Source organism: Somniosus microcephalus, chromosome 32 (genome assembly GCF_052327205.1).
Source record: "Somniosus microcephalus isolate GS21.2 chromosome 32, FLI_Smic_1.0, whole genome shotgun sequence".
Classification (NCBI taxonomy): domain Eukaryota; kingdom Metazoa; phylum Chordata; class Chondrichthyes; order Squaliformes; family Somniosidae; genus Somniosus; species Somniosus microcephalus.
This window is the reverse complement of record NC_141018.1, coordinates 14,067,287-14,092,746: the sequence shown is the minus strand read 5'-3', so window position 1 is coordinate 14,092,746 and position 25,460 is coordinate 14,067,287. Positions and strand designations below refer to the sequence as shown.

At 47.7% G+C, this 25,460-nt stretch overlaps 1 protein-coding gene across 1 annotated transcript; it reads left to right on the top strand.

The window, feature by feature from the left end:
• Positions 1-854: 854 nt before the first annotated feature.
• Positions 855-10,382, top strand: gtf2a2 (general transcription factor IIA, 2). The gene is made up of 4 exons (XM_085972089.1): positions 855-971; positions 1,604-1,708; positions 4,640-4,766; positions 10,111-10,382. The coding sequence occupies exons 1-4, from the start codon at positions 900-902 to the stop codon at positions 10,134-10,136; spliced, it is 330 nt and encodes a 109-aa protein (XP_085828215.1). The 5' UTR covers positions 855-899; the 3' UTR covers positions 10,137-10,382.
• The last annotated feature ends 15,078 nt before the right edge of the window (positions 10,383-25,460 follow it).

The window sequence follows — 25,460 nt, the reverse complement described above, 5'->3', positions numbered from 1 at the left end:
GGAGCCCAGTATCAATCCGAATCTAATCCCAGTGTCCCGCTCTCTCCCTGGAGCCCAGTATTAATCCCAATCTAATCCCAGTGTCCCACTCTCTCCCTGGAGCCCAGTATCAATCCCAATCTAATCCCAGTGGCCCGCTCTCTCCCTGGAGCCCAGTATTAATCCCAATCTAATCCCAGTGTCCCACTCTCTCCCTGGAGCCCAGTATCAATCCCAATCTAATCCCAGTGCCCCGCTCTCTCCCTGGAGCCCAGTATTAATCCCAATCTAATCCCAGTGGCCCGCTCTCTCCCTGGAGCCCAGTATCAATCCGAATCTAATCCCAGTGCCCCGCTCTCTCCCTGGAGCCCAGTATTAATCCCAATCTAATCCCAGTGGCCCGCTCTCTCCCTGGAGCCCAGTATCAATCCGAATCTAATCCCAGTGTCCCGCTCTCTCCCTGGAGCCCAGTATTAATCCCAATCTAATCCCAGTGTCCCACTCTCTCCCTGGAGCCCAGTATCAATCCCAATCTAATCCCAGTGGCCCGCTCTCTCCCTGGAGCCCAGTATTAATCCCAATCTAATCCCAGTGTCCCACTCTCTCCCTGGAGCCCAGTATTAATCCCAGTGGCCCGCTCTCTCCCTGGAGCCCAGTATTAATCCGAATCTAATCCCAGTGTCCCGCTCTCTCCCTGGAGCTGTGTGTCCTCTTGCTGGGCGTGGCCAGTGCGCGCCTGCGCACTATGCGCTATTGCCTGGGCCGCGCCTGCGCAATATGCGGTGTTACCTGCGCCGCGCCTGCGCAATATGCGGTGTTGTCTGAACCGCGCCTGCGCAGTGTGCGGTGTTGCCTTTGGCGCGCCTGCGCTGTTGCCTGGGTCGCGCCTGCGCAGTGTGCGGTGTTGCTGGGCCGCGGCGATGGCGTACCAGCTGTACCGGAACACGACCCTGGGCAACAGCCTGCAGGAGAGCTTGGACGAGCTGATACAGGTACCGGGGGGCGGTGGGACTGGAGCTCGGACCCTGGACCCGAACCCCCCAGGGCCCGTCCCCCCATTCTCCCCCCCCCCCCCCCAGTCCCCCCATTCTCCCCCCCCCCCCCCCCCCCCCACCCAGGGCCCGGTCCCCCCATTCTCCCCCTCCCCCCCCCAGGGCCCGGTCCCCCCATTCTCCCCCCCCACCCCGGGGCCCGGTCCCCCCATTCTCCCCCCCAGGGCCCGGTCCCCCCATTCTTCCCCCCCGGTCCCGGTCCCCCCATTCTCCTCTTTCTCCCCCCCCCCCCAAGGGCCCGGTCCCCCCATTTTCCCCACCCCCAGGGCCCGGTCCCCCCATTTTCCCCACCCCCAGGGCCCGGTCCCCCCCATTTCTCCCCCCATTCCCCTCCCCCAGGGTCCGGTCCCCCCATTCTCCCCACCCCCAGGGCCCGGTCCCCCCATTCTCCCCACCCCCAGGGCCCGGTCCCCCCATTCCCCTCCCCCAGGGTCTGGTCCCCCCATTTCCTCCCCCCCCCCCGGTCCTGATCCATTCCTCCTCCCAGGGCCCGGTGCCCCCATTCCCCCCCCCCCCCGGTTGTGCTGCAGTATTTTGAGTAACTATTGATCACTGTTTCTCCCCCCCAACAGTCTCAGCAGATCACCCCTCAGCTGGCCCTGGCGGTCCTGCTACAGTTTGACAAAGCAATCAACAGCGCCTTGGCTCAGAGAGTCCGCAACCGGGTCAACTTCAGGGTGAGCTCTTCCAGCATTCCTGCACATTACATTTCTTTGTCTTTTTATGTTCTACATAGTTACATAGTACAGTATTTACAGCACAGAAACAGGCCATTCTGCACAACAGGTCCATTCTTCACACGAGCCTCCTCCCACCCTTCATCTAATCGATCAACGCATCCATCTATTCATTACTCCCTCATGTGTTTATCCAGCTTCCCCTTAAATACATCTATGCTATTCACCTCAACCACTCCCTGTGGTAGCGAGTTCCACATTCTCTCCATTCTCTGGGTAAAGAAGTTTCTCCTGAATTCCTTACTGGATTTATTAGTGACTATCTTATACTGATGACCCCAGTTTTAGTCTTGTCTGCAAGTGGAAACATCTTCTCTACTCCTATCAAACTCTCTCACAATCTTTTCATATTGATAATTTAATTGCAGAGTTTCTCCTGACCATCCTAATTGTTTTTTTGACTTGTAACCTAACACGCTTGTTTTGTTTTATGAACTTACAATCTTTCCGGTGGATCTGGTGTATTTGGACTTTCAGAAGGCTTTCGATAAGGTCCTGCGTAAGAGATTAGCGTGTAAAGTTAAAGCACATGGGATTGGGGGCAAGGTATTGACTTGGATAGAGAACTGGTTGGCAGACAGGAAGCAAAGAGTTGGAATAAATGGGTCTTTTTCCGAGTGGCAGGCAGTGACTAGTGGGGTACCGCAGGGATCGGTGCTAGGACCCCAGCTATTCACCAATATATATTAATGATCTAGACGAGGGAACTAGATGTAATATCTCCAAGTTTGCAGACGACACAAAGCTGGGTGGGCGTGTGTGCTGTGAGGAGGATGCAGAGAAACTTCAGTATGATTTGGACAGGTTGGGTGATTGGGCAGATGCATGGCAGATGCAGTATAATGTGGATAAATGCGAGGTTATCCACTTTGGTGACAAAAACAGGAAGGCAGATTATTATCTGAATAGCAATAGATTGGGAGAAGGGGAAGTGCAACGAGACCTGGGTATCCTTGTACACCAGTCGCTGAAGGTAAGCATGCAGGTGCAGCAGGCGGTTCAGAAGGCAAATGGTATGTTGGTTTCATAGCGAGAGGATTTGAGTACAGGAGCAAGGATGTCTTGCTGCAGTTGTACAGGGCCTTGGTGAGACCACACCTTGAGTATTGTGTACAGTTTTGGTCGCCTTATCTGAGGAAGGATGTTCTTGCCATGGAGAGAGTGCAGCGAAGATTCACCAGACTGATACCTGGGATGGCAGGAATGACGTATGAGGAGAGATTGGGTCGATTAGGCTTATATTCGCTAAGAGTTTAGAAGAATGAGAGGGGATCTCATTGAAACTTATAAAATTCTAACAGGACTGGACAGACTAGATGCAGGAAGGATGTTCCTGATGGTGGTGGAGTCCAGAACCAGGGGTCACATTCTAAGGATAAGAGGTAAGCCATTTAGGACAGAGATGAGGAATTTCTTCACCCAGCGAGTGGTGAGCCTGTGGAATTCTCTACCACAGAAGGCAGTTGAGGCCAATTCATTAAATATATTCAAGAAGGAGTTAGATATATTTCTTAAGGCTAAAGGGATCAAGGGATATGGGAGAAAGCAGGGACAGGGTACTGAGTTTGGATGATCAGCCATGATCTCATTAAATGGCGGAGCAGGCTCGAGGGGCTGAATGGCCTACTCCTCCTATGTTTCCGGGGCGGGCGAGCCAGTTGTTGAGAACAGACTTTCCGCTGGTCAGTTTTGTTTGTGTTGTGACCAGATACTGGATCATTGCAAATTGTTAATCAGCATTTCAACAGGGAGAATGCCCTGCAGGTCAGCCACACTAAGTGTAAGCTGGCACATGCTGAGCTTAAATATCCTTTGGCAAAATTACCAACAAATTCCAACTGTACAGGTATTAAAATGACCAATAAAGAAAGAAAGAAAGACTTGCATTTCTATAGCGCCTTTCATGACCACCGGACGTCTCAAAGCGCTTTACAGCCAAAGAAGTACCTTTAGAGTGTAGTCACTGTTGTAATGTGTGAAACACGACAGCCAATTTGCGCATAGCAAGCTCCCACAAACAGCAATGTGATAATGACCAGATAATCTGTTTTTTGTTATGTTGATTGAGGGATAAATATTGGCCAGGATACCGGGGATAACTCCCCTGCTCCTCTTCGAAATAGTGCCATAGGATCTTTTATGTCTGCTTGAGAGAGCAGACGGGGCCTGGGTTCATCCGAAAGACGGCACCTCCGACAGTGCAGCACTCCCTCAGTGTCAGCCTAGATTTATGTGCTCCGGTCTGGACCCACAACCTTCTGACTCAGGCGAGGGTGCTACCCACTGAACCACTGGCTGACACTCAATGCCATATTCAAAACATTGCAGGTGTCACAGGAAGTGAGCTACAGAGCAATGTGCCCACGAAGAACATAAGAATTGGAACAGGAGTCGCACATAGGGCCCCTTGCACCTTCTCCGCCATTCAATAAGATCATGGCTGATCTACATTTAACATGGAGAGTCCCACAGGGTGAGGTTTACATAGGAGATTCTGTTCAGCATCGCAGCACATACTGATTTTAGTTGCTATGTCATAAATGCTATAACACTCCTGTGTCTGTGTCACTTTAGTATAGAAAATAGACTCTATGAATTCAATTTTTGCAAGCACACAAAGGCTTAGTATTTTTCATATAGTGAAGTTTGAAACAGTAACATTTGAATAGTGCCGTGTCAAAAGCTTTAGGATGCCGAGCTGCAATGTGTGAATCTTTTTGGAACCTGTTTGTAACTTTTTTTTATATCTGTGTTGCTTTTGAGGCCTTTTGCATCACTCCTGGTAAAATGTTTGACGTTGGGCCAGTGGTTTAACACTCAGTACTCTCCGTGCAATTGGTGACTTGTTTCGTGGCTTTGTTCATTTTAAAGGGCTCTTTGAATACGTACAGATTCTGTGATAACGTTTGGACATTTGTCCTGAATGATGTGGAATTCCGAGAGGTCACTGAACTGGTGAAAGTGGACAAAGTGAAGATTGTAGCATGTGATGGCAAAAGTGAGTTGACGACAAAGCTTCTCGTGCTCGGAATAAACATTTTAGTTAAGGAATGTAACAATCTTTTTATTTTGTAATGTATCTGTAAACTGATGAGACTAACGCCTGTTAACATTGAACTGCCTGAAAGGGTAGCAGATTCAATAATAACTTTAAAAATGGAATTGGATATTTACTTGAAGTGGAAAAATTTGCAGGGCTCTGGGGAAAGAGCAGGGGGAGTGAGACTAATTGGAGAGCTCTTCCATACAGCCGGCACAGGCACGATGGGCCGAATGGCCTCCTCCTGTGCTGCACCTCAAGCTCCGTTCCCTCGACACCGACTCCATTCACCCCCCTGGCAACTGTCTGAGGCTGAACTAGACCGTTCGTAACCTTGGTGTTGTGTTTGACTCTGAAATGAGCTTCTGTCCACATATACACTTCATCACTAAAACCGCCTATGTCCACCTCCATAACATCGCCCAACTCTGCCCTTGCCTCAGCTCTTCTGCCGAAACCCTCATCCATGCCTTTGTTATCTCTAGACTTGACTATTCCAATGCTCTCCGGGCTGGACGTCCATCTTTGACTGTACATAAACTTAATCATATGTAGAATGGGAATGGTAGCGTAGTGGCAATGTCACTGGGCCAGTAATCCAGAGACCGGAGTTCAAATCCCACCACGGCAGCTGGGGAATTTAAATTCAGTTAATTAAATAAATCTAGAATAAAAAGCTAGTGTCAGTAATGGTTACCATGAAACTATCGGATTGTCGTAAAATTGTCCTTTAGAGAAGGAAATCTGCTGTCTTTACCTGGTCTGGCCTATATGTGACTCCAGACCCACAGCAATGTGTTTGACTCTTAACTACCCTCTGAAATGGCCCAGCGAGCCACTCAGTTGTAACAAATCGCTATGAAACAAAATAAGAATGAAAGCGGACGGACCACCCGTCATCGACCTCAGCACCAGCTACGGACACGGCAATGGCCCAGTCGACCCTGCGACGTCCTCCTCACCAACATCTGGGGACTTGTGCCAAAATTGGGAGAGCTGTCATACTCACAGAATCATACTTTTCAGTCAATGTCCCGAACTCCTCCATCACCATCCCTGGGTATGTCCTGTCCCACCAGCAGGACAGACCCACCAGGGGTGGTGGCACAGTGGTATACAGTCGGGCAGGAGTGGCCCTGGGAGTCCTCAACATTGACTCCGGAATCCATGAAGTCTCATAGCAAGGAAACCAGCTACTGCCCTCCCTCAGCTACTGAATCAGTACTCCTCCACTTGGAAGTAGCAAGGACACAGAATGTACTCTGGGTGGGGGATTTCAGTGTCCATCACCAAGAGTGGCTCGGTAGCACCACTACTGACCGAGCTGGCCGAGTCCTGAAGGACATAACTGCCAGTCTGGGCCTGTGACAAGTGGTGAGTGAACCAACGCTAAGGGAAAAACCTACTTGACCTCGTCCTCATCAATCTACCTGTCGCTGACGCATCTGTCCATGACAGCATTGGCTGCAGTGACCACCGCACGTCATTGTGGAGACGAAGTCCCGTCTTCATACTGAGAACACCCTCCATCGAGTTGTGTGGCACTACCACCGTGCTAAATGGAATAGATTCAGAACAGATCTAGCAGCTCAAAACTCGGCATCCATGAGCCGCTGTGGGCTATCAGCAGCAGCAGAATTGTATTCTACCACAATCTGTAACCTCATAGCCCGGCATATCCCTCACTCTACCATTACCACCAAGCTAGGGGACCAACCCTGGTTCAACGATGAGTGTAGAAGAGGGTGCCAGGAGCAGCACCAGGTGTACCTAAAAAATGAGGTGCCAACCTGGGGAAGCTGCAACACAGGACTACATGCACGCTGAAAAGCGGAAGCCGCATGCTATAGCCAGAGCTAAGCGATCCCACAATCAACGGATCAGATCAAAGCTCTGCAGTCCTGCCACATCCAGTCGTGAATGGTGGTGGACCATTAAGCAACTAACGGGAGGAGGAGGCTCCAAGAATATCCCCATCCTCAATGATGGTGGAGCCCAGCACGTGAGTGCAAAAGACAAGGCTGAAGCATTTGCAACCAACTTCAGCCAGAAGTGCCGAGTGGATGATCCATATCGGCCTACTCCCGAGCTCCCCACCATCACAGAAGCCATTCTTCAGCCAATTTGATTCACTCCACGTGATATCAAGAAACGGCTAAGTGCACTGGATACAGCAAAGGCTGTGGGCCCCAGCAACATCCCGGCTATCGTGCTGAAGACTTGTGCTCAAGAACTAGCTGTGCCTCTAGCCAAGCTGTTCCAGTACAGCTATAACATTGGCATCTATTCGACAATGTGGAAAACTGCCCAGGTATGTCCTGTCCACAAAAGCAGGACAAATCCAACCTGGCCAATTACCGCCCCATCAGTCTACTCTCAATCATCAGCAAAGTGATGGAAGGTGTCATCGACAGTGCTATCAAGCGGCACTTACTCATCAATAACCTGCTCACTGATGCCCAGTTTGGGTTCTACCAAGACCACTTGGCTCCCGACCTCATTACAGCCTTGGTCCAAACATGGACAAAGGAGCTGAATTCCAGAGGTGAGAGTGACTGCCCTTGACATCAAGGCAGCATTTGACCGAGTCTGGCATCAGGAGCCCTAGTAAAACTGAAGTTAGTGGGAATTGGGGAAAATGCTCCACTGGCTGGAGTCATACCCAGCACAAAGGAAGATGGTTGTGGTGATTGAAGGTCAATCATCACAGCCCCAGGACATCGCTGCAGGAGTTCCTCAGGGCAGTGTCCTAGGCCCAACCATCTTCAGCTGCTTCATCAATGACCTTTCCTCCAACATAAGGTCAGAAATGGGGTTGTTCGCTGATGACTGCACAGTGTTCAGTGCCATTCATAACCCCTCAGATAACCCCGCATGCAGCAAGACCTGGACGACGTTCAGGCTTGGGCTGATAAGTGGCAGATAACAATTCACGCCATAGAAGTGCCAGACAATGACTATCTCCAACAAGCGAGAGTCTAACCACCGCCCCTTGACATTCAAGGCATTACCATCGCCGAATCCCCCATCAACATCCTGGGGGTCACCATTGACCAGAAACTTAACTGGACCAGCCACATAAATACTGTGGCAACAAGAGCAGGTCAGAGGCTGAGTATTCTGCGGTGAGTGTCTCACCTCCTGACTCCTCAAAGCCTTTCCACCATCTACAAGGCACAAGTAAGGAGTGTGCTGGAATACTCTCCACTTGCCTGGATGAGTGCAGCTCCAACAACACTCAAGAAGCTCGACACCATCCAGGACAAAGCAGCCTGCTTGATTGGCACCCCATCCACCACCTTAAACATTCACTCCCTCCACCACCGGCGTACCGTGACTGCAGTGTGTACCCATCCACAAGATGCACTGCAGCAACTCGCCAAGACTTCTTCGGCAGCACCTCCCAAACCCGCGACCTCTTCCACCTAGAAGGACAAGGGCAGCAGGCGCATGGGAACACCACCACCTCCAAGTTCCCCTCCAAGTCACACACCATCCTGACTTAGAAGTATATCGGCGATCCTTCATCGTCACTGGGTCAAAATCCTGGAACTCCCTCCCTAACAGCAACTGTGGAAGCACCTTCACCACACGGACTGCAGCGGTTCAAGAAGGCGGCTCACCACCACCTTCTCAAGGGAAATTAGGGATGGGCAATAAATGCCGGCCTTGCCAGCGACGCCCACATCCCATGCACGAATTTTAAAAAACTGCTGCCCGTATCCTCACTCGCACCAAGTCCTGTTCACCCATCACCCCCAGTGCTCGCTGACCTACATTGTCTCCCTGTCTGACACCGCCTCAATTTTAAGATTCTCAACCTTGTTTTCAAATCCTTCCTTCCCTCACCCGTCCCTATCTCCGTAACCTCATCCAGCCCTACAACCCTCCGAGATATCTGTGCTCCTCCAATTCTGGCCTCTTGCGCATCCCTGATTTTAATCGCTGCACCATTGGTGACCGTGCCTTCAGCTGCTGAGGCCCTGAGCTCTGGAATTCCCCCCCCCCCCCCCCACCCCCCAAACCTCGCCACCTCTCTCTCCTTTAAGACGCTCCTTAAAACCTACCTCTTGGTGTCAAATTTAGTTTTATAGCGCTCCTGTGAAGCACCTTGGGATGTTTTATTACGTTAAAGGCGCTGTATAATTATGTTGTTGGGTTTGTTTAAACACACTTCAGGTGGACACACAGGTGGAGCAGCCAGGCTCTTAGCACAGTGGGCAGGTGAGAAAGGAATGTTGATCGCTGAAGGGCTCCAGTGTATACACGACAGTAATAAAGATTGGAAGAGATAAGAACACCTTGAGCAAACGATACAAGAAGCAAATGTTTCTCGCTTTACCAGCTGCCAGGACTTTATCCTCGGGGTCATGTGCAATGAAGGGCAGTTCGCTGCTGTCTAAAAGGATGATAACTTTAGACAATGGAACAGGATATTGATAAGGTCTTATGGTAATCTCAGGGTCAAATATGACACTAAGGTTGCAAACAGTCTGGTTTAGCCTCAGACGGTAGTCAGTACTCAAGTGCAATATTATCTTATTCTATATAAGGCCAACTAGTTTATTCTCCTTAATCTATATGTGCACATCCTAACACAAACATAACGCCACCTTTAAGCCTATGGGAGTGACACTGTCAGATAGTACTGAATTAGGGGCTGCTTTGTGCCCCTAACTCACATCCCAGGAGACATTTGTAGTCAGTAGAAACATCCATTCCGTCAGGCTGGCCTGTAGTATGAAAGAAAGAAAGACTTGTATTTATACAGCGCCTTTCACGACCACAGGACGTCTCAAAAGCGCTTTACAGCCAATGAAGTACTGTTTTGAACTGTTGTAATGTAGGAAACGCAGCAGCCAGTTTGCACACGGCAAGATCCCACAAACAGCAATGTGATAATGACCAGATCATCTGTTTTTGTGATGTTGATTGAGGGATACATATTGGCCAGGACACTGGGGATAACTCCCCTGCTCTTCTTTGACATCGAGACATAGGATCTTTTACGTCCACCTGCGAGAGCAGAAGGGATCTGGGTTTGATGTCTCACCTGAAAGACGGCACCTCCGACAGTGCAGCACTCGCTCAGCACTGCACTGGAGGGTCAGCCTAGATTTATGTGCTCGTGTCCCTGGAGTGGGACTTGAACCAACGACCTTCTGACTCCGAGGCGAGGGTGCTGCCCACTGAGCCACGGCTGATACAAATGAGATGAAAGGCTAGTGCCTGAACCACTGCACCATCATGTTCTGGGGAATCTGAGGCTTTAAAGACTGAAGTGATGTGTTTCTGTTTACAGATACTGGTTCGAATGCTGCAGAATGATCCATAGCTGGATGAGGGTCTTTCAGTGAAGCAGCATCCAGACCAGACGTATTGTGAATGATTCCGATTATTTGACAGCAGCTGACTGATCAGTAACTGCTTCATTCAACATAGAACAAGTAATGGGGGCTAACTGTATCCCCAGGGTGTACAATATCAGTGAGAATATTACTTTTTATAAACTCAACTTGTAGCTCTTTTTTATGTTTGAGAGATAAATCCGTAATAAAGTTTTACTTAACTGTCTTCTTTGCTCATCCTGAATTACTTATTTTTGCCTTTGTTCTGGGGTGATGAGGTCTCATTACCCATCTCTAGTAGACCTGTACAGGTGGGCCGCCCAGACCGGGTAGGGGTGGGACTGGAGTCACGTGTAGGCCCAGACCAGGTAGGGGTGGGACTAGAGTCACGTGTAGGCCCAGACCAGGTAGGGGTGGGACTGGAGTCACGTGTAGGCCCAGACCGGGTAGGGGTGGCAGTCTCCCTTCCTGAAGGACATGGGGCTAGAACAAGGGGACATGGATATAAGAATAAATGTAAGAGTTATGACGCGAGCAAGAGGAGGGTGTTTCTTACACAGGGCTGTGAGGCTGTGGAATACGAGTTAGTGACTAAAGCGGAGACCATGTCAAGATTCCTGAATGGGTTAGATAGGTGGTTGAAAGAAAGTGGGATATGGGAATGGGCCTCGTGGGGAGAATATAGACAAGTGGTGACTGCTGGGGCCGAGGGCTGTACTTTGTGTAATTCTGTGGCAGATGCACCAGTTGGAAGAACATTTGTGTGCAGAGCGCTGTTGGTGAGGGAAGCAGAATCCTCAATAGTTTTTAAAGGGAAATGGATAAATCATAAAATATTACAGCACAGAAGACGACCATTCGGCCCATCATGCCTGTGCTGGCTCTTTGAGCTGTCGAATTTAGTTTCTCACCCCAGTTTTTTTCCCCATAACCCTGAAAACCAGTCCTCTTTGAGTACATATTCAATTGCCTTTTAGAAGTTCCGATGGAATCTGATTCCACCATCCTTTCAGGTAGTGCGTTCCTGATCTTAACAACCCTCTGTGTGGGAAAAAAATTCCTTTCCCCTCTAGTTCTTTTGCCAATTATTTTAAATCTATGACCTCTGGTTACTGATCCATTTTCCAGAGGAAATAGAGTAAGTAGGGAGAAACTATCAATGCCTCATAATTTTGAACATCTCTATTAATTCTCCCCTTATCCTCTGCTCTAAGGAGAACAATCCCAGCTTCTCCAGTCTCTCCACATAGCTGAAGCCACTTATCCCTGGTATCATCCTGGTGAACCACCTCTGCACACTCTCCGGGGTCTAGACATCCTTCCTAAAGTGTGGTGCCCAGAATTGTACACAGTACTCCAGCTGAGGCCATAGCCCAAGATTTGTAAAGGTTTAGCATGACTTCCTTGTTTTTTGTATTCAATGCAATTGTTTACAAAGCCAAGTATCCCATACGCTTTCTTAACTGTCTCCTCAACTTGCCCTGCCGCCTTCAGAGATTTGTGAATATGCAACCCCAGGTCCCCCTGCTCTTGCACCCCCCTCAGAATAGTACCATTTAGATTATGCTGCCTCTCCAGGTTGTTTCTCCCAAAGTGCATCACTTCACACTTATCCGCTTTAAATTGTATCTGCCACCTGTCTGCCCATTTCACCAGTTTGTCTATGTCCTCCTGAAGTCTGCTACTATCCTGCTCACTATTTGCTAGGTTGCCAAGTTTTGTATTGTCCGCAAACTTCGAAATTGTATAAGGGAGGGGGAGGAGTATTTGGGCAGTTTGCTCCAGACCTCGGTCACCCCTCGTAGAGAGGTGCAGGATCAGAACGGGATCGGTGTGACAGATAGTGTACAGAGTAAGGGGAACCCAGGCGAGATGGAGAACGAGGATCTGCAGAAACTGCTCCTAGTCAACAGGCACAATGTATTACGATAGCAAAATACTGCGGATGCCGGAAATCCAAAATAACAACAGGAAACGCTGGAAAAACTCAGCAGGCCAGGGCAGCGTCGGTGGAGAGAGAAACAGAGTCAACATTTCAGGTCGATGACCTTTCGTCAGAACTGGGAAAAAAGCAGGAAATGGAAAGCAAGTTTGGGGGCTGGGAAAAGGGGGAGGGGGATGAAAGAACAAAAGGGAAGGTCAGTGATAGGATAGAAAGCAGGAGAGGTTAAGAGACATTAAGAGATATTCAAGGCAAGGGGAGGTGGAAATGGGACAGGTTAAGGAACAAAGGATGGGTGTGAATTGCGGCACAATGTATTGTTGCCTGTGAGGATTAGGGTAAAGACTGAAGGATAGCCAGAATGCTGACCATGGCACCTTGGAGCAGGGGAAGTGTTATGTGGTAGTTGTAGGGGATTCAATAATTAGGGGGATCGAGAGTCCCACATGTGTGGAGTTTGCACATTCTCCCCGTGTTTGCGTGGGTTTCCTCCGGGTGCTCCGGTTTCCTCCCACAGTCCAAAGAGGTGCGGGTTAGGTTGATTGGCTATGATAAATTGACCCTTAGTGTTAGGGGGATTAAATACGTGGGGTTACGGGGATAGGGTGGGATATGTGTTGGTGTAGGGGTTACAGGGATCGGGTGGGATATGTGTCGATACAGGCTCGATGGGCCGAAATGGCCTCTATCTGCACTGTGGGGTTTGTGTGATGGTATGTTGCCTACCTGGTGCCAGGGTGAGGGACCTCTGCAGCCAGCTTGAAAGGATATTGGAGAGGGAGGGGGCGGTTCCAATCGTTGTGATCCATGTTGGGACCAACAACATAGGAAAGAGGTCCTGTTCCAAGAGTGCTAGGAGCTAGATTAAAAAAACAGGACCTCAAGGGTTCTAATCTTTGGATTATTAACCAAACCACGTGCAAATTGGCACAGGGATAAGCAGATTAGGGAGGCTGAAGGGGGGGTGTGGGAAAGAGGGGTTCCATTTTCCTGGGATAGGAAGGAACTGTTCCGTCGGGACGGGGCTCCACCTGGACCGGGCTAGGAGTGCAGTCCTAGCAGAAAGGATGAATAGTCTTTAAACTAGTAAATGGAGGAGGAGGGGTCAGGTGGAAAAGGTAGTACAGGAAACTTTCGATTAACCAGCCCCTAAATAACCGGAACGCTCTATCCACCGGCAAAATTCAGGAGTCTGTTCAGATAACATTACTTTTATTACTTTTTTTTACTCCATTTGTTGCTGTGCAAGGGTGTCGCTGAAGCTGTTGCTAAGCTACAGAGACGCTTGCAACTTGTGCCGATTGTTTTGAAGCTGGGTTTGTTGCTTTATACGGAGCTCTGAGCTCCGTACCTTTGACTATAGCGTTCGGTTATCTGGAATTGTTGATGAACCGGCACCACGTCGGTCCCGTCCGTGCCGGATACCAGAAAGTTTCCTGTATAAATAATTCTAAAACAAACGAAAGGGCAGAAAGTAGGGTAATAGAAATTGTGCTTTAGGCATTACAGGTAAAGGGAAAAACTAAAAGATGTGAAGTATTTAAACCAGGAGAGAGAAATAAGAAATGTGTGAGTAAAAACATTCGAGCAGGTTAGGGTGTGTGGCCCAAATAAGTGTTCTTTATACAATTGCACGGAGCTACAAAAGTGGAGTATGAAAATAAACTTGCATGGGAGATCAAAATCAATATAATTAGTTTTACAATTATATTAGGGAAAAGAGGGTGGTCAGGAGCAATGTGGGCCCCTTGCAAACTGATAACGGTGATATTGTAAATGAAAATAAGGAGATGGCGGACATGGTGAATAATTACTTTGCGTCAGTATTTACAGTAGAGGAAGAGGCTAGCATGCTGGACATCCCAAGGAAACTAATATTGAATCAGGGACGGAGTCTCACCAAAATAAACGTAAGCGAAATAACAGTAATGAAGAAAATAATGGCACTAAAGAGTGACAAATCCCCAGGGCCAGATGGTTTTCATCCCAGTGTTTTAAAGGAAGCAGGTGAGCACATTGCAGATGCCCTAACCATAATTGTAGAATCATAGAATGGTTTATAGTACAGAAGGAGGCCATTCAGCCTGTCGAGCCTGTGCCGGCTCTCTGCAAGAGCACTTCAGCCAGTCCCATTTCCCCGCTCTTTCCCCATAGCCCTACAAATTGTTTTCCTTCAGTTACTTATCCAGTTCCCTTTTGAAAGCCACGATTGAATCTGCCTCCACCACCCTCTCAGGCCGTGCATTCCAGATCCTAATCACTCGCTGAGTAAAAAAGTTTTTCCTCATGTCGCCTTTGGTTCTTCTGCCAGTCACCTTAAATCTGTGTCCTCTGGTTCTCAACCCTCCGCCAATGGGAACAGTTTCTCTCTACCTACTCTGTCTAGACCCCTCATGATTTTGAACACCTCTATCAAATCTCCTCTCAACCTTCTCTGCTCTAAGGAGAACATCCCCAGCTTCTCCAGTTTATCCACGTAACTGAAGTCCCTCATCCCTGGAACCATTCTCATGAATCTTTTCTGCACCCTCTCTAAGGCCTTCACACCCTTCCTAAAGTGTGGTGCCCAGAATTGGACACAATACTCCAGTTGAGGCCGAACCTGTGTTTTATAAAGGTTCATCATAACTTCCTTGCTTTTGTACTCTATGTCTCTATTTATGAAGCCCAGGATCCTGAAAGCTTTCTCAACCTGCCCTGCCACCTTCAACGATTTTTGCACATATTCCCCTAGGTCTCTCTACATGCACCCCTTTTAGGATTGTACCCTTTAGTTTATATTTTCCTCTCCTCATTCCACCAAGATGTATCACTTCGCACTTTTCTGCGTTAAATTGCATCTGCCACATGTCCGCCCATTCCACCAGCCTGTCTGTGTCCTCCTGAAGTCTATCACTATCCTCCTCACTGTTCACTATACTTCCAAGTTTTGTGTCATCTGCATCCAAGCCATTAATATATATCAAGAAAAGCATTGGTCCTAGTACCGACCCCTGGGGAACACCACTGTATACCTTCCTCCAGTCCGAAAAACAGCCATTCACCACTACTCTCTGTTTCCTGTCACTGAGCCAATTTCATATCCATGCTGCCACTGTCCCTTTTTAATCCATGGGCTTCAACTTTGCTGGCAAGCCTATTATGTGGCACTTTGTCGAACACCTTTTGGAAATCTATGTTCACCATGTCAACGGCATTGGCCTCATCAACCCTCTCTTACCTCATCAAAAAACTCATCAAGTTGGTTAAACATGATTTGCCTTTAACAAATCCATGCTGGTTTTCCTTAATTAATTCACACTTGTCCAAGTGACTGTTAATTTTGTCCCTGATTATTGTTTCTGAAAGCTTCCCCACTACCGAGGTTAAACTGACTGGCCTGTAGTTGCTGGGTTTATCTTTACACCCTTTTTTGAACAAGGGTGTAACATTTTCTATGTTTTCTATTTGCAATTCTCCAGTCCTCTGGCGTCACCCCCATTTCTTTGGAAGATTATGGCCAGTACCTTCGCGATTTCTTCCTTCACTTCCCTCAGCGTCCTAGGATGTATCCCATCTGGGTCCTGGTGACTTATTACTTTAAGTACAGCCAGCCTTTCTAGAACCTCCTCTTTATCAATTTTTATCTCATCCAGTATCTCCTCTACCTCCTCTTTCACTATGTCTATGGCAGCATCTTCTTCCTTGGTGAAGACAGATGCAAAGTACTCGTTTAGCACCTCAGCCATACCCTCTGCCTCCATGCGTAGGTCTCCTTTTTGGTCCCTAATTGGCCCCAACCCGCCTCTTACTACCCATTTACTATTTATGTGCCTGTAGAAGACACATTACCTTTTATGTTAGCTGCCATTCTATTCTCATACCCTCTCTTTGCCCCTCTTATTTTTTTTTTCACTTCTCCTTTGACCTTTCTATATTTAGCCTGATTCTCAGGTGTATTCTCGACCTGACATCTGTCATTCGCGCTCTTTTTCTACTTCGTCTTACTCTCTATCTCTTTCGTCATCCAGGGAGCTCTGATTTTAGTTGGACACATTTCCCCTCGTGGAAATGTACCTCGACTGTACACAAACTATTACTTCTTTAAAGGCAGCCCATTGTTCCATTACAGTTTTGCCTGCCAATCTTTGATTCCAATTTACCCGGGCCAGATCCATTCTCATCCCACTGAAATTGGCCTTCCTCCAATTAAGTATTTTTACTCTAGATTGCTCCCTGTCCTTTTCCATAGCTAATCTAAACCTTATTATACTACGATCACTGTTCCCTAAATGTTCACCTACTGACACTTGCTCCACTTGACCCACCTCATTCCCCAGAACCAGATCCAGCAATGCCTCCTTCCTCGTTGGGCCGGAAACGTACTGATTAAGTAAGTTCTCTTGTACACACTTCATAATTTTTCCCCCTCTCTGCCCTTTACACTATTACTATCCCAGTCTATATTAGGATAGTTGAAGACCCCCATTATCACTACTCTATAGTTCTTCCCCCTCTCTGCCCTTTACACTATTACTATCCCAGCCTATATTAGGATAGTTGAAGACCCCCATTATCACTACTCTATAGTTCTTCCCCCTCTCTGCCCTTTACATTGTTACTATCCCAGACTTTATTAGGATAGTTGAAGACCCCCATTATCACCACTCTATAGTTCTTCCCCCTCTCTGCCCTTTACACTATTACTATCCCAGCCTATATTAGGATAGTTGAAGACCCCCATTATCACTACTCTATAGTTCTTCCCCCTCTCTGCCCTTTACACTATTACTATCCCAGCCTATATTAGGATAGTTGAAGACCCCCATTATCACTACTCTATAGTTCTTCCCCCTCTCTGCCCTTTACACTATTACTATCCCAGACTTTATTAGGATAGTTGAAGACCCCCATTATCACCACTCTATAGTTCTTCCCCCCTCTCTGCCCTTTACGCTATTACTATCCCAGCCTATATTAGGATAGTTGAAGACCCCCATTATCACCACTCCATAGTTCTTCCCCCCTCTCTGCCCTTTACACTATTACTATCCCAGCCTATATTAGGATAGTTGAAGACCCCCATTATCACCACTCTATAGTTCTTCCCCCCTCTGCCCTTTACACTATTACTATCCCAGACTTTATTAGGATAGTTGAAGACCCCCATTATCACCACTCTATAGTTCTTCCCCCCTCTCTGCCCTTTACATTATTACTAGCCCAGACTTTATTAGGATAGTTGAAGACCCCCATTATCACTACTCTATAGTTCTTCCCCCTCTCTGCCCTTTACACTATTACTAGCCCAGACTTTATTAGGATAGTTGAAGACCCCCATTATCACTAGTATTTAGTTCTTGCATTTCTGTGTAATTTCTCTGCAAATTTGCTCCTCCATATTTTTCGAACAAGTTGGTGGTCTATACAATACACCTAGCAGTGTAATGACACCTCTATTTCTTAACTCTAGCCATATAGATTCTGTCCTTGACCCCTCCAGGATATCCTCCCTCTCCAGCACTGTAACATTCTCCTTAAACAATACTGCCACACCACCTCCTATCTTTCCTTCCCTATCTTTCCAGAACACCTTATAACCAGGAATATTTAATACCCAATCCTGCCCTTTTTGAGCCAGGTCTCAGTTATAGCCACAACATCATATTCCCATGTGGCTATTTGCGCCTGCAGCTCACTTACCTTGTTTACTGCGCTTCGTGCGTTCACATACATACACTGTAAACCTACCTTAGACCATCCTGTGCTGTCTCTTAGTCTGACCCCACCTAATACCTTACTATTTCTTACTTTAGTGCTATCTGTCTCTCCCAATCCTTTGTGCACATTGTTTCTCCTTCCTAATGCTACATCCTGGTGCTCATCCCCCTGCCAACTTAGTTTAAACCCTCCCCAACAGCACTCGCGAGGATATTGGTATCGGCTTTTCTAAAGTTCTCGATTCAGGAACCGTTCCTTTAGATTGGAAAATTGCACGTCACTCTGCTATTTAAGAAAGCTGAGAGGGGGAAACCAAGGAATTATAGACCAGTTAGCCTACCATTTGTTGTTGGGAAATTACTAGAGTCTATAATTAAGGATAGAGTGACTGAACACCTTGAAAATTTTAGCTGATCAGAGAGAGCCAGCATGGATTTGTAAAGGGCAGGTCATGCCTGACGAATCTGATCGAATTTTTTGAAGCTGTGACTAAAGTAGTGGACAGGGGAATTTCTATCGATGTTATTTATATGGACTTCCAGAAGGCATCGATAAAGTCCCTCATAAGAGAAGCTCATGGAATTGAAGGCAAATATTGACCTGGTTAGGAGATTGGCTGAGACAGAGGAGACAGAGTATGGAAAATGGGCAGGTACGCTAATTGGCAGGATGTGACTCGTGGTGTCCCACAGGGATCTGTGTTGGGGTCTCAACTATTCACCATATTCATTAACGACTTAGATGATGGAATAGAAAGCCACATATCTAAGTTTGCCGATGACACAAAGACAGGCGGCATTGTAAGCAGTGTAAATGGAAGCATAAAATTACAGAGATATTAATGGACTAAGTGAATGGGCAAAACTGTGGCAAATGGATTTCAATGCAGGCAAGTTTGAGGTCATCTACTTTGGACCTAAAAAGGATAGATCAGAGTACTTTCTGAATGATGAAAAGCTAGAAACAGTGTAGGTCCAAAGAGACTTGGGGGGTCCATGTACAGGGATCATTAAAATATCATGGGCAGGTCACAAAATAATCCAAAAGGCTAATGGAATGCTGGCCTTTATATCCAGAGGACTAGAGTACAAGGGGGTAGAAGTTATGCTGCAGCTATACAAAGCCCTGGTTAGATCACACCTGGAGTACTGTGAGCAGTTCTGGGCCCCACACCGTAGGAAGGATATACTGGCCTTGGAGAGAGTGCAGTGTAGATTTACCAGAATGATGTCTGGACCCCAAGGGTTAAATTACAAGGAGAGATTACACAAACTAGGGTTGTATTCTCTGGAATTTGTAAAGTTAAGGGGTGATTTGATCGAAGCTTTCACGGTATTCAGGGGAACTGATGGGGTAAATAAAGAGAAACTATTTCCGCTGGTTGGGGCATTATGGGTTATGGGGCAAAGGCGGGTATTTGGAGTTAGGTCACAGACCAGCCATGTTCTCATTGAATGAAGGAACAGACTCGGGCTAAATGGCCTACTTCTGTTCCTATGTTCCTATACCCAAGTCCAGGTCATTTAAGAAAAGCAATGGTCCTAATACCGACCCCTGGGGGACCCTACTGCATACCTCTCTCCAGTCAGAAAAACATCCGTTCATCACTGCTCCCTGTGTCCTATCCCTTAGACAATTTTGTAGCCAAGTTACCATCCCCTTAATACCACGTGCTTCTATTTTCCGTCTGTTACTTTCTCAAATTCCTTTTGAAAGTCCATATATACAACATCTACTGCACTACCTTTATCAGCCCCCTCTATTATTTCATCAAAGATCACAATTATGTTGGTCTGACACAATTTGCCTTTAAGAAATCCGTGCTGGCTGTCCCTTATTAACCCATGCTTCTCCAAGTGAAAATTAATTTTATCTTTGACAGTGGTCTCTCGTAGTTTTCCCACCACTGACGTTAGACTGATTGGCTTGTAGTTATCAGGTTCATCCCTTCTCTTTTTTGAACAAGGGCTTAACATTTGCAGTCCTCCAGTCCTCTAGCACCATTCCCATATCCAAGGAGGATTGGAAGATTGTGGTCAGAGCTTCTGCTATCTCCATCCTAGTTTCCCTCAGCAACCTAGGGTGCATTAAATCTGGGCTGGGTGACTCGTTAACTTCGAGTGATGCCAACCTACTTAGCACCTCCTTTCTATTTTTATCCTATCCAATATCTCTACTCCGACATTAACTTCATCCTATTCTTTTGTGAAGACAGATGCAAAGTACTCATCCAGTACCTCAGTCATGCCCTTTGCCCCCAAAGATTTCTTTTTTTTGTCCCTATTCTGCCCCGCCATTCCATTAATTATCCTTTTACTTTTGATGTTTATGAAAGACTTTTGGGTTCCCTTTTATGTTGCCTGCTAATCTATCCTCATACTCTCTGCTTTTCTTATATCCTGTTTCAATTTCCACCGGCACTCTCTGTATTCTGCCTAATTTTCCATTATATTCTGCACCTGACATTTGTCATAAATCTCCCTTTTCTGTTTTATTTTAACCTCTATTTCCTTTGTCATCCAGGGAGCTCTAGCTTTGGATGCCCCATCTTTTCTCATTATGGCAATATGCTTGATTTATACCCGTACTATCTCCGCCTTGAAGACGTGCCATTGCTTATTTACTGTTTTCCTGGCAAATCTTCGTTTCCAGTCCACCTGCGCTGGATCTCTTCTCAAATCACTGAAACTGGCTCTCTACCAGTTGGGTATTTTCACCATTCATTTTTCTTTGTCCCTTTCCATAATTTTAAACTTAATTCTCCTCTCTCGGATATTCTGCCCTCCCAAATCCCTACCCCAATCCTTCATTATTCTTCGACCTTCCTACTCTCCTGCTGCCGTCCCAGGCTGGACTCCCTCATCGAAAAGCCTACAGCTTCCCTCTGTGCCTCCCTTGGCATCCTACGAAGGGCCCAGCAAGGCACTCGTCGCTGCCTCCTACTCTCTCACCAACCTCACCCAGCGTGCCCACTAGGGGCTAATCTTGCCAATCTCCTCCCCGTCCAGTTCCCCCCTCTCAGCGCTGACCCCGTGGACGCTGGCAGTGGGGCAGCCATCACTGCCGCTCTCCGCATCTCCCTCTAGAATGTCCATTCACTTGCGAGCAAGGCCCTTGCCATCCATGAGCTTATCGTGGATGACTGCATCGACATCATGGCCCTGACGGAAACTTGGTTGAGGGGTGATGACACCTTGCCCTCAAATGAAGCCTCCCCGCCTGGCTATACCTTCCACCACTTGCCCCGCTCAGACCGCCGTGATGACGGTGTGACTCTCATCACCAAGTCACGCCTTGGTCTGTCCCCCTACTCCTCCGGCAATTTCTCTTCCTTTGAGCATCTCACCTTGTTCCACCCCTCTCACCTTTCATTTAAAATTCTCGTTCTATACCGCCCACCCAAGTACCATAAAAATGTTATTACTGAGATATCTTCACTGCTCTCCTCCCTCAGCCTCTGCACCGAGTGACTTCTCATCCTCGGTGATTTCAACCTCCATCTCAATTCATCATGCTCCCTCTCCTTTGAGTTCACTAACCTCCTATCCTCCCTTAATCTCTCCCTCCATGTAAACTCCCCAACCCATATTCATGGTCACCCCCTCGACCTTGCCATCTCTCGTGGACTCGCTACTCCCACCGTGTCAATCGCAGATATGGCCATCTCTGACCACTTCCTCGTATCGCTCTCCACCCACATCCCCCTTCCCCTCCCCCAACCCTACTTCCTTCAGTGTCCGCCCCTGGAAAAAACTCTCTCCCAACTCTCTTACAACTTCACTTACGAAATCCCAACTGTCCAGCCTTTGGCCCTCCATTCACCATGACATTTCTGCAGCTACCAATCTGCTCAACCACACCCTCACCACCACCTTTGCTGCCCTAGACCCTATTAAAACCATTACTCGCTCTCACCCTGGCCATTCCCCCTGGTACGGCCCTTATCTTTGCACCCTTAAGTCCAAGGGATGCAGACTTGAACGGATATGGCAGACAACTGGTTTAGCCATTCACCGCCAGATCTGGCTGGACCACATAAAGCATTACCTAGTCCTGCTCTCTCGTCTGCCAAAATTGCTCACTATTCCAGAATCATTCTGGAATGCAAAGATAAACCCCGGCTTCTATTCTCTACTGCTAACCGTCTTCTTAAACCCCTCTCCCCTGTCTCCTCCACTCTCACCTCTGGCAACAGGTGTGAGGAGCTCATGGACTTCTTTGTCTCTAAGATTGAGATCATCCGATCAGCTGCCTCTGACACTTCCCATCGTTCCCCTGGCCCACCATGCAAAACTTTCTCTAAGGTTCCCCCCTACCCTAGCCCTGAACTCGCATCTTTCTCCAGTTTTTCTCCAATCTCCCCTCATGATCTCTCCACACTCATCTTGTCCATGAGACCCACTTCCTGCTCCCTTGAACCTACTCCTACCAAACTGCTGACCTCCTAACTACCTTTTCTGGCTCCCATGTTAGCTGATATTGTTAACGGTTCTCTCTCCTCAGGTACTGTCCCCCTCTCCCTCAAATCTGCCGTCATCACCCCTCTCCTCAAAAAAACAACCCTTGACTCCTCTATCCTTGCAAACTACCGCCCCATCTCCAACCTCCCTTCCCTCTCCAAAGTCCTTGAACCTGTTGTCGCCTCCCAAATCCATGTCCATCTTTCCCACAACTCCATGTTTGAGCCCCTCCAATCAGGTTTCCCCCCCTGCCACAGTACCGAAATGGCTCTCATCAAAGTCACAAATGACATCCTTTGTGACTGTGACAAAGGTAAACTATCCCTCCTCGTCCTTCTTGACTTGCCTGCAGCCTTTGACACGGTTGACCCCTCCGTCAACGCCTCTCCACCGTCGTCCAGCTGGGTGGGACTGTACTCGCCTGGTTCCATTCTCATCTATCTTAATTGTAGCCAGAGAATCACCTGCAATGGCTTCTTTTCCTGCTCCTGCATCGTTACCTCTGGTGTCCCTCAAGGATCGATCCCTGGCTGCCTCCTGTTTCTCATCTACATGCTGCCCCTTGGTGACATCATCCGAAAACACAGCGTCAGTTTCCACACGCACGCTGATGACACCCAGCTCTACCTCTCCGCCACTTCTGTCGACCCCTCCACGATCTCTAAATTGTCAGACTGCTGGTCCGACACGAGCAGAAATTTTCTCTAATTAAATATTGGGAAGACCGAAGCCATTGTTTTCTGTCCCCACTACAAACTCCGTTCCCTAGCCACCGACTCCATCCCTCTCCCTAACATCTGTCTGAGGCTGAACCAGACTGTTCGCAACCTTGGTGTCATATTTGACCCTGAAATGAGCTTCCGACCACATATCCGCAGCATAACTAAAATCACCTATTTCCGCCTCCGTAACGTCGCCTGCTCTGCCCTTGCCTCAGCTCATTCATGCCTTTGTTACCTCTAGACTTGACTATTCCAATGCACTCCTGGCTGGCCTCCCACATTCTACCCTATGTAAACTTGTGGTTATCCAAAACTTGGCTGCCCGTGTCCTAACTCGCACCAAGTCCTGTTTACCCATCACCCCGTGCTCGCTGACCTACATTGGCTCCCGGTTAAGCAACACCTCGATTTCAAAATTCTCATCCATGTTTTCAAATCCCTCCATGGCCTCACCCCTCCCTATCTCTGTAATCTCCTCCAGCCCCACAACCCCCCCTAGATATCTGTGCTCCTCTAATTCTGCCTTCTTGAGCATCCCTGATTATAATCGCTCAACCATTGGTGGCCGTGCCTTCTGTTGCCTAGGCGCTAAGCTCTGGAATTCCCTCCCTAAACCTCTCCGCCTCGCTACCTCTCTTTCCTCCTTTAAGATGCTCCTTAAAACCTACCTCTTTGACCAAGCTTTTGGTCACCTGCACTAATTTCTCCTTATGTGGCTCAGTGTCAAATTTTTTGTCTTATAATACTCCTGTGAAGTGCCTTGGGATGTTTTACTACGTTAAAGGCGCTATATAAATACAAGTTGTTGTTGTAATTATATTATGATCACTGTTACCCAGATGTTCTCCGACTGAAACACACTCCACTTGCCCTGCTTCATTCCCCAGAACTAGATTCAACACTGCTTCCTTCATAAAAACATAAGACATAGGAGCAGGAGTAGGCCATATGGCTCCTGGAGCCTGCTCCGCTGTTCAATAAGATCATGGCTGATCTTTGACCTCAGCTCGTTGGGCTAGAAACATACTGATTAAGAAGTTCTCCTGTACACATTTTTGGAATTCTTCACCCTGTTTTTCCCTCAGTCTATATTCGGTTAATTGAAGTCCCCTACTACTGCTGCTCTATTATTTTTACATTTTTCTGAAATTTGACTGCAGATTTACTCCTCTATCTCCTCCTCACTATTGGGGGTCTATACTAAACAGCCAGCAATGTAACAGCTCCTTTTCTGTTCCTTAACTCTAAACAATATTTGAAAAATAAAAATTTAAGTGGATTTGTGGAAATGGCAGGGTTAAGGGATGAAGAGAGATCTGAGTGTCAGCACCGGCACGATGGGCTGAATGGCCTTCTGCTGTAAATATCGATGTGTGTTCGAACCCTTCAAGAAAGCTTGTGTAATGACACACACACACACACTAACACAGACACACACTGACACAGAGACACACACACTGACACACACACACTAACACAGACACACACACACTAACACAGACACACACACACTGACACACACACACTAACAGCACAGTGGCATAGTGGTTAGCACTGTTGCCTCACAGCACCAGGGACCCGGGTTCGAATCCGGCCTCGGGCGACTGTCTGTGTGGAGTTTGCACATTCTCCCCGTGTTTGCGTGGGTTTCCTCCGGGTGCTCCGGTTTCCTCCCACAGTCCAAAGATGTGCGGGTTAGGTTGATTGGCTATGATAAATTGACCCTTAGTGTTAGGGGGATTAAATACGTGGGGTTACGGGGATAGGGTGGGATATGCGTTGGTGTAGGGGTTACGGGGATCGGGTGGGATATGCGTCGGTGCAGGCTCGATGGGCCGAAATGGCCTCTATCTGCACTGTGGGGTTTCTGTGATTCTGTGATAACACAGAGACACACACACTGACACACACACACTAACACAGACACACTAACACAGAGACACACACACTGACACACACACACTAACACAGAGACACACACACTGACACAGAGACACACACACTGACACACACACACTGACACACACACACTGACACACACACTGACACACACACACTAACACAGAGACACACACACTGACACACACACACTAACAGAGACACACACACTGACACAGAGACACACACACTGACACACACACTAACCAAGACACACACACTGACACAGAGACACACACACTGACACATACACACTAACACAGAGACACACACACTGACACACACACACACTAACACAGAGACACACACACACTAACACAGAGACACACACACTGACACACACACACTAACACAGAGACACACACACACACACACACTAACAGAGAGACACACACACTGACACACACACACACTAACACAGAGACACACACACACTAACACAGAGACACACACTGACACACACACACTAACAGAGAGACACACACACTGACACGCACACACACTAACAGAGACGCACACACACTAACAGAGACACACACACA

Coding starts and splice junctions, on each gene's coding strand:
- gtf2a2 (XM_085972089.1), top strand. CDS start 900: ATGGCGTACCAGCTGTACCGGAACACGACCCTGGGCAACAGCCTGCAG. Junction 1,709..4,639: donor GCAACCGGGTCAACTTCAGG/GTGAGCTCTTCC, acceptor TTCATTTTAAAG/GGCTCTTTGAATACGTACAG. Junction 4,767..10,110: donor TGTAGCATGTGATGGCAAAA/GTGAGTTGACGA, acceptor TTCTGTTTACAG/ATACTGGTTCGAATGCTGCA.